Raw genomic sequence first — 14,120 nt, forward strand, 5'->3', positions numbered from 1 at the left:
CACCGAGGCATGGAGAGCAGGCCCTCGAGGAGCGAGTACCTGTTCCATGAAAGGCACCTGAAATAAAGCAGAGGGCCCCCGAGGAGCGGGTATCCAAGTTAGTTGATATCCCGAAGGGCTGAGAGAAAGCTTCCAGCGGCAGCACGGAAGCGGCAGAGTAGCGTAGACAGGAACGGATTTGAGTCCTTGCTAACTCAGGGAGTTAGCAAATCAATGAGGCTGAAATACCCGGATGGCGTGATGTCAGTAAGAGGGAACGCCCTCGAGGTTCGCACCAAGGGTTGAATAAAGACGTGGGTTGTGCACCCTAGTAGGTACCTGGGAGGAGCAATGGTGGAAGGCTGCACCATAGCCGTTCTGGAGATGCCAGAGACGTCGGCTTGTAGACGCTGCAGTAGCTATCTTGCCCAGGTAAGCGGGAGGAGCTGAGATTAAGGTGAGGCAAGCGGGGCGAAGCCGTCGAAGACTGTCGGACGCAACATGTATGTAGTTACAGATTTCTGGACCTTTTCTTTTCTGCTGTCGGCACAGATCTTAAGGTTCTGCCCCTGAGGTTGCATCAATTGCAAAAGGGGATCATGCTTATGTCGCTCACAACATCAGTGATTTTCCAAAGATTACAATTAATCTAATTATAACTACATGGTTACATGCCTTTTTGATTATTGCTTTGAAATAATTTCCTGTTATTGTATCAATTAAATAAATTTGTTGTAATTTATTTGCAGTAGTGTTTTAGCACATGCCTTTTGATCCTCTGCTGCTGGTAAGAGAACAGGGCACGTGGAAATTGAATCTGTGGAAGATGAAGCCTGGAATCTTCTACTGGGGCTGCTAAGAGAAGTATGCAGCTAAGCCTTCCAGTTCTCTGTTACAAGAAAGAGTGTGGAAGCTGTGGAAGCTGAAACCTAGATGGCTCTTGGGATTCTTTGGAGTCCTCTGCTAGGGCAGTACTCTGCTGCATTATAGCATGCAGATGATTCTCAGTGTCCTCTGCTGGGGCTTCTAGGAGAAATATGCAAATGAGCCTTCTATTATTTTGCTGCTGGAAAGAGTACAGGAGTTATGCAAACTGAGCGTAAATAACTCACAGTGTCCCCTGGACTCCTCTGCTGGGGCTGCTGGGAAAAAATATGAAATTGAGCCTTTTGTGTCTCTGCTGTTAAAAAGTGTGCAGGTGTTATGGAAGCTGAAACCTAGATAACTCATGTTGTCCTCTGGAATCCTCTGCTAGAAGACATGTGTAAATGAGCCTTCTGGTACTCTGTTATAGAAGAGTGCAGGAGTTGTGGAAGCTTGAGACCTAGATAACTCATGGGGCCCTCTGGAGTTCTCTGCTAGGAGAAAAATGAAATAAATCTGCCAGTTCTCTGTTATTAGAGAAGAGAGCAAGAGTTGTGGAAACTGAAGCCTAGCTCACAGTGTTCTCTGGAGTCCTCTGCTGGAAAAAGTATGCAGATAAGTCATCTGGTTCACTGTTGTCAGAAAGAATGCAGTATCTGTGGAGGCTACACCTAGATAGCTCATGCAGTTCTCTGGAGCCCTATGCTGGGGCTGCTGGGAGCAGTATGCAAATAAGCCTTCCAGTTCTCTGCTGCTAGAAAGGGTACAGAGATTGTGGAAGATACAGCCTAAATGATTCTCAGTGACCTCTGCTGGGGTTGCTTGGAGAAGTATACAAATGAGCCTTCAACTTCTCTGCTGTTAGAAAGAGTACAGGAGCTATGAAAGCCAAAATCTAGACAGTTTATTGAGACCTCTGCTGGGGCTGCTGGAAAAAGTATGCAAATAAGTGTTCCCATTCTTTGCTGAAAGAAAGAGTACAGGAGCTATGGAAGCTGAATTTAAAAGTTTCATAGTATTCTCTCTAGAGTCCAGTGCTTGGGCTACTAACAGAAATATGCAAAGAAGCCTTCCAGTTCTCTGCTGTAGGAAAAAGTACAGGAGCTGTGGAAACTGAGCCTAGATAGCATGTAGTGTCCTTTGGTTTCTTCTGCTGGGAGAAGTATGAAGATGAACCCTCCAGTTCTATTTTGCTAGAAAGAGTGCAGGAGTTTTGGAAGATGAAAGCTAAATGGCTCATTGTGCTCTTTTGAGTCCTCTGCTGGGGTTGCTGGGAGAAATATGCAGATGAACCTTCTGGACTTCTGCTGCTGACAAACAGTACTTCCTCCTAAGCACTTAATCCTAAAGTCTTAATCCAGTCCCTCTCCTTCCTCCTAAGGACTTAATCCTAAAGTCTTAATCCAGTCCCTCTCCTTCTGTCTCCAAGGAGCAGAATGAGGCTAGAGTGGAAAGCATAGCACATAATAATTCACAGGCCAATACACCAGCCGATCCACCGGCTGGTGTGTCGGCCTGTGTAAGGGGTAATAGCGCGTCGAAAACACGCGTCCAACCCCCCCGAAACTAATAGCGCCTTGTTTTAATGTAACTTTGTTTTTTCCTTTATCTAGTTATTTTTACCCCTGTTCGATGTAAACCGTCCTGATATGGTATTTTAACCATGAAGGTCGGTATAGAAAAATGTTAAATAAATAAATAAATAAATAAATAAATAAAACATGCAAATGCATGTTGATGGCCCTATTAGTTATTCCCGCGCAATACAGAAAGTAAAATGTGCAGCCAAGCCGCACATTTTACTTTCAGAAATTAGCGCCTACCCAAAGGTAGGCGTTAATTTCTGCCAGTGCCGGGGAAGTGTACAGAAAAGCAGAAAAAACTGATTTTCTGTACACCCTCCAACTTAATATCATGGCGATATTAAGTCAGAGGACCTAAAAGTTTAAAATAATTAAAAAAAAAAAAATTTTAAATCGGCCCGCGGCTCGCAAACCACCTAATTTTGCCGGCATCCGGTTTCCGAATCCGTGGCTGTCAGCGGGTTTGAGAACCGACTCTGGCAAAATTGAGTGTCGGCTGTCAAACTCACTGACAGCCGCTGTTTCCGTCAAAGAAGAGGCACTAGGGACGCGCTAGTGTCCCTAGCGCCTCTTTTTACCGCGGGCCCTAATTTGCATGTTTGTCCCCCCTGAATTGTGCGCACAGGAGAGCGGGTGCTTGCCCGCTCTCCCGAGACCTTTACTGTATTGGCCTGATAGTTTTTGTCTGTACATTTATACTTTTAATTTGTGATCACTTATTCTGTATTAGGTGAAGGTCTACTTGTGCTCTGCATGGGTGACTGCAGTGAGGTTTTCTGCTAGTGTGTAGGTTTCTGTGTAGGGATCTATATATATAGCACTCCATATTGTTCTCTTTCCCAACTAGATGATGTATTGGTGATCTAAGGTCCAGTGGATATTTGCAGTGTTGCCTTTTCATAGGGTAGTTGCTGTTTAGATTCTGGAAGTTAGTGCTGTTTTGGTATGGCAGGTTTGTTATATTGGTACTGAGTGACATTTTTGCAGTTTTGTGTTACTTTTCATAAAGTATCTGGTAATGGAAAGAGTCTGTGTCTCTGTTACTGAGGTGACAAAGGAATCTGAATATCTTTTCTGTAGTAAGTAGTAAGAGAAAACATCCTAATTCATCCAGGTTAACAATATCAGAGATTTATCTTCAGGCAGTGATATGGATGTCTTTTAATTAAAAAAATGTATGTATTTCTTAATTTTCTTCAGTATATTCCCAAACGTATTAGGTGAGACATGCATCAGATACTATGACATGATTTCTGAAACATATTTGTGTATAGTTTAATATTTAGATACATGATGTCCATTTATGTTTTTATAGGATTCTTCTGGGAGGAATGGTGATGGGACCATAATGTTTGTGGAATTTATTAAAATCTCAGTGAGGGGCCTTCGGGTCTGAAAGCTAATTGGGGAGGGCACAGGGTTTATGGCAAGGCTTTCCAAACCTGCCCTGGGGACCCCATAGCTAGTTGGGTTGTCAGGATAACCACAATGAATATTCATGAGATAAAATTGCATATACTGAGTCTCCATGGACAGGTTTGGGAAGCCCTGCTTTAAGGTTTATCTAGGGCAGTGCTTCTCATCCCAGTCATTGGGGCACATTTAACCAGTCAGGTTTTCACAATATGTAAAATGAATATGCATGAGATAGATTTGCATGTACTGCTTTCATTGGATGCAAATCTATCTCATGCATATTCATTGTGGATATCCTGAAAACCTGACTGGCTAGGTTTGCCCTGAAGATTGGGTTGAGCAGGACTGACCTAGGGTGCCTCATACACTTGCACTAGACCTGCCTATAACATAAGACTGTTAGCCTGCATGAGCCAGGAGAAGGGAAAACACCTCACATTGCCCTTGCATGGTCCTGAAGAAGATAGAGGTCTGCTTGCATCCACCCATATGGGTCAGGAGGAGGAGGAGGTGGTATGTGGCTGCCCTCCTGTCAGCTGGCACAGAAGAGGAAATCTGCAGCATCAGATTAATAGAGAGGGGGGGCGGGGTGCTAGAGTCAGGGATGGAGAGAGGGAGGATAGCTATCAATATGGACAAGTATAAGAGGACCCATCCACAAAAGCTTGCCCAGGACATCTTAAATCAATGTTTCCCACCCCTCTCCTGGAGGCACATCTATCCAGTCAGGTTTTCAGGATTACCCCAATGAATAACATGAGATTGATTTGCATACACCAAATGTCCAATTTATACAAATCATCTCATGCGTATTCATTATTGATATCCTGAAAATCTGACTGGTTAGGTGTGCCTCCAGGAAAGAGTTCAGAAACACAGTAGAAGTAATCCTGAGTGTGCAGGCTGCAGAGGAACTGTGTGGAAGGGAGGAGGATAGGAGTTTGCAGGCTGCAGAGGAAAGGAGGGGAGTTTGCAGGCTGTAGAGGAGGAGAGGAGAAGTGAGAGGGGAATTTGTAGGCTGTGGAGGAGAGGTGGTGGGCAGGGGAGTTTTCAGATTGCAAAGAAGGAGAGTTGGGGGAGAGCTTGCAGGCTGCAAAGGAATGGTGGGGGATGGAGAATTTGCAGCCTGTGGAGGAGAGGTGAGTGCAGACAGAGGCAGAAGAGAAGATAGTGAGGGAAGTTTTCAGGCTAATGAGGAGGAGGGTGAGGGGAGTACTCAGGTTATGATAGAAGACTCAAGAGAGGGGGTAGAAGGGAAATTTGCAGCTGTAGCAGAGAAGATGTGGGGAAGGAATGTGTAGGCTTTAGAAGAGGATAGGGGATTTGGAGGGGAGAGCCGAGTTTTGAGGCTTGAGGAAGGGGAGAGCTGGAGGCTGTAGTAGAGGATAGCAGTGGGGAGTGAAGTTTACCGGCTGTAGAGAAGAGGAGGTGGGGAGAGAGGGTTTTTTTTTTAAGTTGTGGAGGAGAGTTTTCAGGTTAAGGAGGTGGGGGAGGGGAATTTTCGGGCTGCAGAGGAGAGAGAGAGAGTGTGCACGCTATGGAGGAGAAGAGGTAGGAGATGGGGTGGATGTTTAAGCTGCAGGGAAAAAGGATGGGAAGGGGAGTTTGCAGGGTGTAGAGAACAATAGGTGTGGGGATTGGGATGGGGTTTTCAAGTTGCGTGGGAAAGGAGGTGGGGGATGGGGTGTGGTGGGTAAAGGAATTTCGAGACGTGGAGGAGAGGAGATGGGGAGTTTTCAGGCTGTGAAGGAGAGCAGGTGGGAGATGGGGGTTAGGGAGGGGAGTTTGCAGGCTGCAGAGAAGAGGAGGTAAAAGATGGGGAAGGGAGTTTTCACGCTGCGGAGAGGAGGACGAGAGAGATGGGGGTGGGGAGGGAGTTTCCAAGTTGTGGGGTTAGGAGGGGAGTTTTCAAGCTGCGGGGGAGATGAGGTAGGGGGAGGGGAGTTTACAGGCTGCGGAGGAGGAGAGGGGGGAGGGGGATGCAGGGCAGCGGCCGCCGCGGCTCCAGTTATCCCAGGAATGCGCTGAAGATGGCGGCGGGGGCGAGAGCTGCGAGGAGCGGGCTGCTGGAGCTGCGCTGCCCGGGGGAGCGCTGGAGCCGGGTCCTGCTGGTCCTGGGCGAGGAGAGCCTGAGCGTCAGCCCGGAGGAAGGCGGCGCGGCCGGCGGCGAGAAGCCGGGCTCCCCCGGCGCCCCGGAGCGGCTGCTGAACGGCGGCGAGCCCGCCGCACAGGTCCCGGACTCCCTGGCCAACGTCCGGCGCACGGTGCGGGTGGTGAAGCAGGACGTGGGGGGCCTCGGCATCAGCATCAAAGGTAAGGGGGGGGAGGGGATCGGGGCGACCCCGAGCCGGGAACGGCTCTCCCTGGCGAAGTTACTGATGTCCGCTGATCCCATTTCTGTTGTTCTGAAAACCTGCACGAAAAGAACTGCAGCAAAAGTGATCACCAAAAAAAAAAGTGGCCGAGTTCCGACTCGGGCGAGGCAGGGAGAGTGCTGGTCCCAAAATAGAGCCCGTCCCCAGCTGCTGGCCGCAGAAAAACTTTCCCTGCCGAAGCTGCAAGAAAAAATGCCCGAGCGCTTCGTGGCGAGCCCCCCACCCCTCGAACCCGTGCAGGAGCTGCGCTCCTCGACCTCGCCCAGCTGCTGGCACAAGTCGTGCCAGATCCGAGGCAAAGTTTGGCCGGGGATTCCCTGCTCCAACCGGGAAGGGGGCAGGAAGGCAGGTGGAAGGCAGGCCCTACTGCTTCATTATCATCACAGCTCGTCGCAGGCCCGGAGACTAAGCGTGAACCCGAATAAGGCCGGCGGCTCTACTTTGCCTAACTTTCTATCAGCTGTTCGGCTGAAGCTATACTTAGTTCATCCGATATTTACAGCACAGCAGTTACCGGCTCTCCTCTGGGAATAATAAATCTTCTTTCACGCCTTCCCATGTTACAGCCTTCAGAATATACACACACACACATGCAATAACTCACAGAACACAATGGCATTTCCCTCGGACATAAAATGGGAACAAGCTTTTGAGTACGTGTGGCCTTTTAAGTGGAAGAGTCAGGAGTGAGCTGATCCTGCCCGTGCCGATCTGAAATCCTTAAAGCCAATGAGTGACACGGAAAGGTTGCAGCTACTTTTGCCGTTGTCAGTTATGCTGGAGCGCTGCAGGGGCTAAGAATAAAGGCGGGCGATCAGTCATTGCTGACATCTAGAGAAGATCCTGCCATCTGGGCTGCTCTAAAAGACAGAGTAGGGCTACTTTGGAGGCAAAGATTTTGCAAACCTGTATTTGTACCTCCCCCCCCACTCGCCATGGTCCTGATGCACAGTGTAATTATTAGCAAAAAAAAAAAAACATATAACAAGCAGTACAGATCTTGTGCTGGGCACAGCAGAGGGACTGAGGCATAAAGGGAAAGGTGCTTGGCTGGTTCTACTTTTTATTTTAAAAGAGAGCAGACAAATCATTAAAAAAAAAAAATAAGATTTGAGAAAATGGCAGAGTGTGGCTTTTCTTGAATCCTCCCAGTTCCCCTTGTCCTGGGCAGGCAATTGAGCACTGCCCCAGAACACCGTAGACTTTAGCCATTAAAAGTGAGGAGTAGCTGAGGATCTGTGGTCTGCTGGCTGGGCTTCACCACACAAGTCCATAGATGCAGTGGGTGGAAAAGAGGAACTAATTGAACTTCTACCCAGTAATATGGAGCGATCTGATCTCCTTATGGTACTAAAGCTTTTTAAACATTGTCCTTTAAAACAACAAGCCAGATAAGAATTGGATTTGATAACTTGAACTTTCCTACTGGCTGCAAATTCCAACAGTGCAGCTGGTGGGAAGATGTGCTGCTTTCTGAATTTTACTGCTATGTCTTAACTTTTGACAATTATGCACCACTGGGCTGCAGTTCCTCTGGAAGCAGGCAGGGGAGGATGCAAGTAGGCCTGAGTTTCTAGTAATCTTTTGAATTAACACACTGGGGCAGATGTAATAAGCTGCGCAAAACCCTACCGTGGGGATTTTGCGTGCATAATTGCGCATGGTTTTCCACGCTGATCTTGCGGGCATATGTGATAACATGTTCAGCGCAGAAAAAACGTGCGCACAAACCCATTTAAAAAAAACCAAAAACTACACAACAGGTTTTGCGCGAAGGCAAAGGGCATGTAAAGGAGGTAATTATCTATTCACGTGCATTGCAAGGAGCCGCGCTAGCAGGGAGATCGGTTAGTGCAGGTTTTTGTAGTGCCTAGGTCAGTGCAGAAGTTAAGTTAAAGTGTTTGCCTGAGATACATAAGCCATGCCAACTTTGCTACATATTTGAGTGCATATATCTCAGAATAAAGCTCAGAATAAGTTATGCCAACTGGAAATAGTTCTTATTGCATATTTGCCTTTACCCACACTGACATATTGAAGGAACCAATGGGCACTTTACCGTGTGGAAGGTGTACAATGTGTGCCCTGATCTCGAAAGAACCCAAAGTGAAGTTACCTTTGAGGTGCAGTTTCATTTCTAAATAAGGTACCATATCTACTTCACATATTTTGTTGTCTTTGATCACTTGCCTGTGTTTGAACTCTGCAACATTTTTTATTAGAGCCTATCATTTTAGTGCGTGTTTTTCCCTCAACTTTCTGCATCGGGGCCTGTGCGGGTATTTTTATATTTGCTCTTCCAAGGGTTTTTTTGCACATATCTCATTTCCATGCTGCCCCCCTTTTACATCCCGCAGGGCCGCCTGCTTTATCCTTGTGCGCTAAAAAACCCCCTGCGCTGAAAAATAGCCCCGGTTTCAGTACGAGTCTTATTACATTGAACACGTGCATTGAAACAGAAGGCAGCAGAAAAGGGGGAGCTGGAGCCGGGAGGAGAAGGCTACCATTACCTGTTTCCTGCGTGCTGTGGATCCCGGGGGTAAGCGCTACCTTGCCCCGACGGTATTCTCCTTTCCATCTCTGCCCGCGGTGATTTCCTGTCTCAGGGGGAGGTGCCTGCAGGAGGCCAGACCCGGAACTGACTATAATAACGCAATTTCCTGCGGCGCGCAGCTGACGCCGGCGCGCTGCTAAAGCCGCGCGCGCTCAAGGGGCGTGTGCTAAGTAAGGCTTTGCCGGGCTTCGCCGGGACTTCGCTGGGACCTCGCTGGGACTTATTTTCAGTTGGTTTGAAATTTTCCTTAAATTTATTTAGAGATAATAAGTTTGTTTGATGTTTATAAATATTTAGCTAGCCCTCCCAAAGCTCCTAGAAGTGGAATATATACATTATTTGTAAGGGAGTGCGCTTGTTATCCATTACTTGTTTTGAGTTTATAAGTATTGCCTTAGCAATGCCACACACTAAGAGGAAGGCTAAGTTGAAGCCTCCTGGTGAAGTGGCTTCATTAGTATTAGGACAAAAAACAGTATTGGAATGGATAGATTCTCATAATTCCCCAGATGAGCTGACCGCATTAGAGGCACCAGAATGGGGTGTTCCTTTATTGGTCAATGAAATATCTTTAAGCCCTGGGGCACCGGCTCCACCATCTCCACCTGGTAGAGAGGGTGTAATAACCCCAGAGACACCAGGTGCTATGCAGGAGGGGATATTGAGTCCTTTAGAGGTCCAAACAAAGAAAAGTCAATTTAAAGATTTGCATATTAATGAAGAGAAAGAGAATGATGATGGTATATTGAACATCTCCTATAGTTTAAGTGAAACCCCATATAAGTAAGGTAGTAAAGGAGAAACAGGGTACCATAGATGTACTCATAAAATCTGATCCAATAATTATGAAACCAACTAATATAACCCTAGAAAGTCTTTGGAACTACATGGTTAAATTAGATACATCTATAAATAAATTAACTGAAATGGTAAAGAAAACCTCAAATTCATCAGTAGTGAATGCCGTTGAATTAGAAAAACAAAAAACGGAAATAGCTAAAATAGATAAAGTATTACAGGTAGAGAAAATTCAATCTCAGCAGATTGTGGCTGAGGAGGAGATAAATAAAAGGTTGGAGAATTTAGAAAATGTGGTTAGATCTCTAAATATCAGGGTTAACAACTTTCCTATTATAAAAAAGATAAACCCTATTGAATTATTCAGAAATTATCTGATGCAAATTTTGAAAATCTCAGAGAAGTGTTTACCTGTTATAGTAAAGGCATTTTACCGTGGGGGTAAGAGAAGTGAGCAGGACCAAGAGTTAAAAGAAGGGAGTGAGAAAGAGGTAGGGAATATTGGTGGCTCCATAGACATATCGGAGTTATTGGAGAAATCGCAGGATGAATTAGAGATAAAGCTGAGAGGTACCCTGTTGGTACAACTTGCTTTTTCTACCGATAAGGATAATATAATGAGATCCTTTTTCAGAAACAGAACTACTACTTTCTACGGACAGAAAGTATGGATTTTTCCAGATTTAACAAAAATTATGCAAGTCCGTAGGAAAAATTTTCTTCAGTATAGGGAGAAAATAATGGAAAAAGGTGGGCGTTTTAACTTAAAGTATCCATGAAAATGTTATGTTAAATTGAATGGAAATAACTACCTGTTTACAGATCCAAAGGCTCTCAAAAACCTCCTTGCTAATTAATGACCGAATAGAATATAAGTAGGATCTATGTAGACGCACTGTAATTTTTTTTTTCCTTTTATTCCGTTCATTTAGAAATATTCCACTACTATTTTTTCCTTAAGTTTTAGTGAGTAATGACATCTATGGATAAGATTTCAGTTCTATAGATTGTGATGATTAGCATGTTTAAAAGATAGTCATTCTCGCTTAATAGTGATTTGTTTATTAATTTATTTGTTGTAATTATTGGAAACAAATAAATGAAGAATTCAAAAAAAAAGAAAAGAAAAGGGGGAGCTGCATGGTCCCTGCCCCTGGAGTTCGGATATCTTTTAAGTCTTCTAGATCAGGATGTACCTCTTCATGTTTCCCAAAGCAGCCCCGCAGCAGGGCCAGTTCTCAAAGGATTTACCTGGCTAAAACTGCATCAAATTCAGTCTGGCACTATTAAAATATGGCCCTCTAACTGGCTAAACATGTCTTGGTCAGACTGACAAACAGCACAAATGTAGATGGGTTAAAAAAAATAAGGCTGGCTGGAGGTGTTCTTGAGATGGGGGGTTTTGAATGTAGCTGTCAGACAAATCTTCAGTGCTACCTGTGTAAATGTGGCTGCAATAGCAGGCCGAAATCAGTGTGGCAACTGCTCATGCTCCCTCCCGCCGCCCACTCTCCCTCCTATAAAGGTGAAAAAACAAAAAATTCTATTAGTGTCTGTGACAGCAATGATGGGTGCTGGGTCGGCTTGGCATAGGAGGGTTTCAGGGGACTTCGAGGGGTTCTGGATGGGGAGAGGGAGAAGCCTTTGAATGGATGGGAGGGAAGGAAGGCAGTGGGGAGATGGGGTGGGGGGGGAGGGAAATCTTTTATTTTTTATCTTACACCAGCAGTAGGGAAGAGACGGAGGACCTTTAAAAAAAAAAATAAATTATATCATTAGAAAGTGCACAAGTTCCCACTACTCTAAAAAAGGTCTCAGTACGTCCACTTTTATTTATGTATTTATTTCCAGCTTTTATAAACCATACACTCAGCATGCTGCTCAGAAAGGTGCACAACACAATTGAATACAATCATTACAAATAATAACATTATTTTAAAAAGTATTAAAATGAAAGAACAATCAACCTACCCCATTCCCCACCTTGACCCATCAGATTTTTCAAATTTCAGACCAATCTCTTCTCTCTCTTTTGTAACTAAAGCATTAGAGGGGTTAGTGCTAAAACAATTAACCAATTTTCTTGATGACCATAAATATTAGACCAGTCACAATTTGGTCTTAGAAAATCTGTATGCACAGAGATTTTCTTACTTTCTTTAATTGACTCATTGAGAAGAGGCTTAGATGCTGGAAAGAAATATATTCCTGTCCTATTTGACACAACATTCTCTTATTGTTTGAGAGAAACCGGTGTTGCCGGCCTTGTTCTGAACTGGTTTCGTGCATAACTGGCTGATCGCCAGCAGCAAACAAGACTGGTATCTGCTTGCAACTGGTGTCCCAAAGGGGTCGTCCCTTTCCGCAACACTATTTAATATCTAGATTGTACCAATCTGCCGTCTTCCTGCCAGCCTTTGTTCAGGACATCGACTGTACGCGGATGACATACAGTTTTATGTACTGAAGTGGGTACATCATGGGAGAAGACTGCCCAGCTAATATCTCTCACTGGTGCTATGTTATGACAATGGTTAACGCCTAATAAGTTAGCCTTAAACCTGCAAAAGACTAAGATACTGGTTGTTGCCCCCACCTGTCATATTGAGAATGTCAGATTTAGAAGTATCTTTCCAGGTGAAAAGCTTGGGTGTGCTTCTTGACTCTTCTCTGTCTTTTGTGAAGCAAATCAAGGGAGTCATTCACACTTTATAAACTATATGTATTACCCGGGTTAAACCCCTCCTAACTGCTTCAGAATTTCAAACTATATTCCAGGCCATTATACTGCCGATGTTGGATTATTGCAACTCGCTGTATTTTGGCCTTCCTAATGTGACAATTAAGGCCTTACAGCTTCTGCAAAATTCGACAGCCAGACTCATTTCTTGTCAGTCAGTGAGAGAACATATTACACCAGTTCTTTGTCAGTTATATTGGCTCCTGGTTCAGTCGAGGATTATGTATAAAATAGCCATGCTTGTGCACAAATGCTTGTCCTTGGGAAAATGCCCTTCTTCCAATCTACAACCCAGCCGTTCACTGCGATCCTCATAATGAGGCCTTCTTGAGTTTCCATCTGTTTGCCAAGCGAGGCTCAGAGAAACAAGGGAGCGAGCTTTCTCGATCGCAGCTCTAAATTTATGGAATTCACTTCCATTTGATCTACATATGATAAAGAATTCAAAATGGCACGAAAGATCTATTTTTTTTCCAATTGGCTTTTGGATAAGGACATGATTTTGGTGGCAGTATTTTCATGGATGAATAAACTTATTTTCTTTCTATGTTTTTTGTATGTGTTTAGAGTGTGTACTTTTTATTTTGAAATGATAACTGTGTATGTTTTGCTTGTACACCGCCTAGGTCAATTGCATAGGCTGTTTATAAATTTTAAATAAATAAATACTATTGATGTACCGTTGGATTGAAGGGGGAATTGGGGTTGCTTTATGGCCACAATGTTTTTGTAATTGAGCGGGAGGGAAAGGATGGATCGCTGGTTTGGGGGTTGAGGGTGGTTTCTTACCTAAAACCTAGCTGTTTAGTACTGATTTTCAGCACTAACTGGTTAAGTTTGACTGGCCGAATCTGCAGCTGAATACCCTCCTAATATGTTAGGTCCAGCTGAAAATTAACAGGTTATCATGGCCATTCAACAGTTTTTTGAATATTTGTGTCCGTGTCGTTTACATCTTCACAGCTTTTGAGATCACGATTTACCTCTTTAGCAGTTTCCTGCCATGAAGGGTGTGTTTCTGCACAGATGCTGCGAAAAGTAAAACTTGGTTTATGTAAATAGATGATCAAAGATATCTGTTTACTACTTCCTTTTCTTTCATGCTAGCTTTATGGTTCAGGTGAGGTGTTTTGTTTTGTTTTTTTGGATGAGAGTACTCTGCGTTGTGGAGCTGTCTAGGGTTATGGAGGAAGGCTACAAATCATCCCAGCAGCGTGATCTCGCGCTTACAAGTACAGCTGAACGAACATATTGAAAGGATTTTGAAACCGTATCAAATACCTCGATTTTTCAGCTGTAGAGTCTGTTGTATCGCACCCATTCAAAAGCCGTTCCCAGTTCTCTGGGAAGAATAGTTTTTGTCTTGAGGCATCTAGGAATCTTTTCTATAGCCAAGATTCAACTGTGGGTTGCTAGTTATAGGGGTTACTTCTTGGTGTTTTGGATGAGACTGAGAATCTCTACAATAAGTTGCAGAGGAGGGAGAGTTAATGCTCTGTCATTTGACCTCGCTGGATCACGATTAGTGAGGACTGTTGCCAGAAGTGTCAAGTTTCAGGAAGGTAAGCCTAAGGACCACTGTCTAATTTGTGCAGTCCAGTTTGTGTGGGCATGGACTAGTCCCTGACACTACGGTCAGGATGGCCAGTGTCCAGGTGGTGACAAAAGAAGGCTAGGGTCAGGGCTGGCAGAGTTCAGGCAGAAACGAGCTGAGGTTGGAGTAGGCAGCAAGCAAAGGAGCATCAAAGGATCAGGCCAGATCAGCAACAAGAATTCAGACCAAAGGTGAAGGAAGGGCAGGGCAAGCAGGA

At 44.7% G+C, this 14,120-nt stretch overlaps 1 protein-coding gene across 1 annotated transcript in view; it reads left to right on the forward strand.

The window, feature by feature from the left end:
• Positions 1-5,826: 5,826 nt before the first annotated feature.
• Positions 5,827-14,120, forward strand: part of SNTA1 (syntrophin alpha 1) — a 185,796-nt gene continuing 177,502 nt past the window's right edge. Inside the window, exon 1 of the mRNA XM_029611787.1 lies at positions 5,827-6,155. Coding sequence (XP_029467647.1) covers positions 5,873-6,155 — 283 coding nt within the window. The 5' untranslated portion in view covers positions 5,827-5,872. The remainder of the gene's footprint in view (positions 6,156-14,120) is intronic.

This window comes from Rhinatrema bivittatum, chromosome 8 (genome assembly GCF_901001135.1).
Source record: "Rhinatrema bivittatum chromosome 8, aRhiBiv1.1, whole genome shotgun sequence".
Classification (NCBI taxonomy): Eukaryota; Metazoa; Chordata; class Amphibia; order Gymnophiona; family Rhinatrematidae; genus Rhinatrema; species Rhinatrema bivittatum.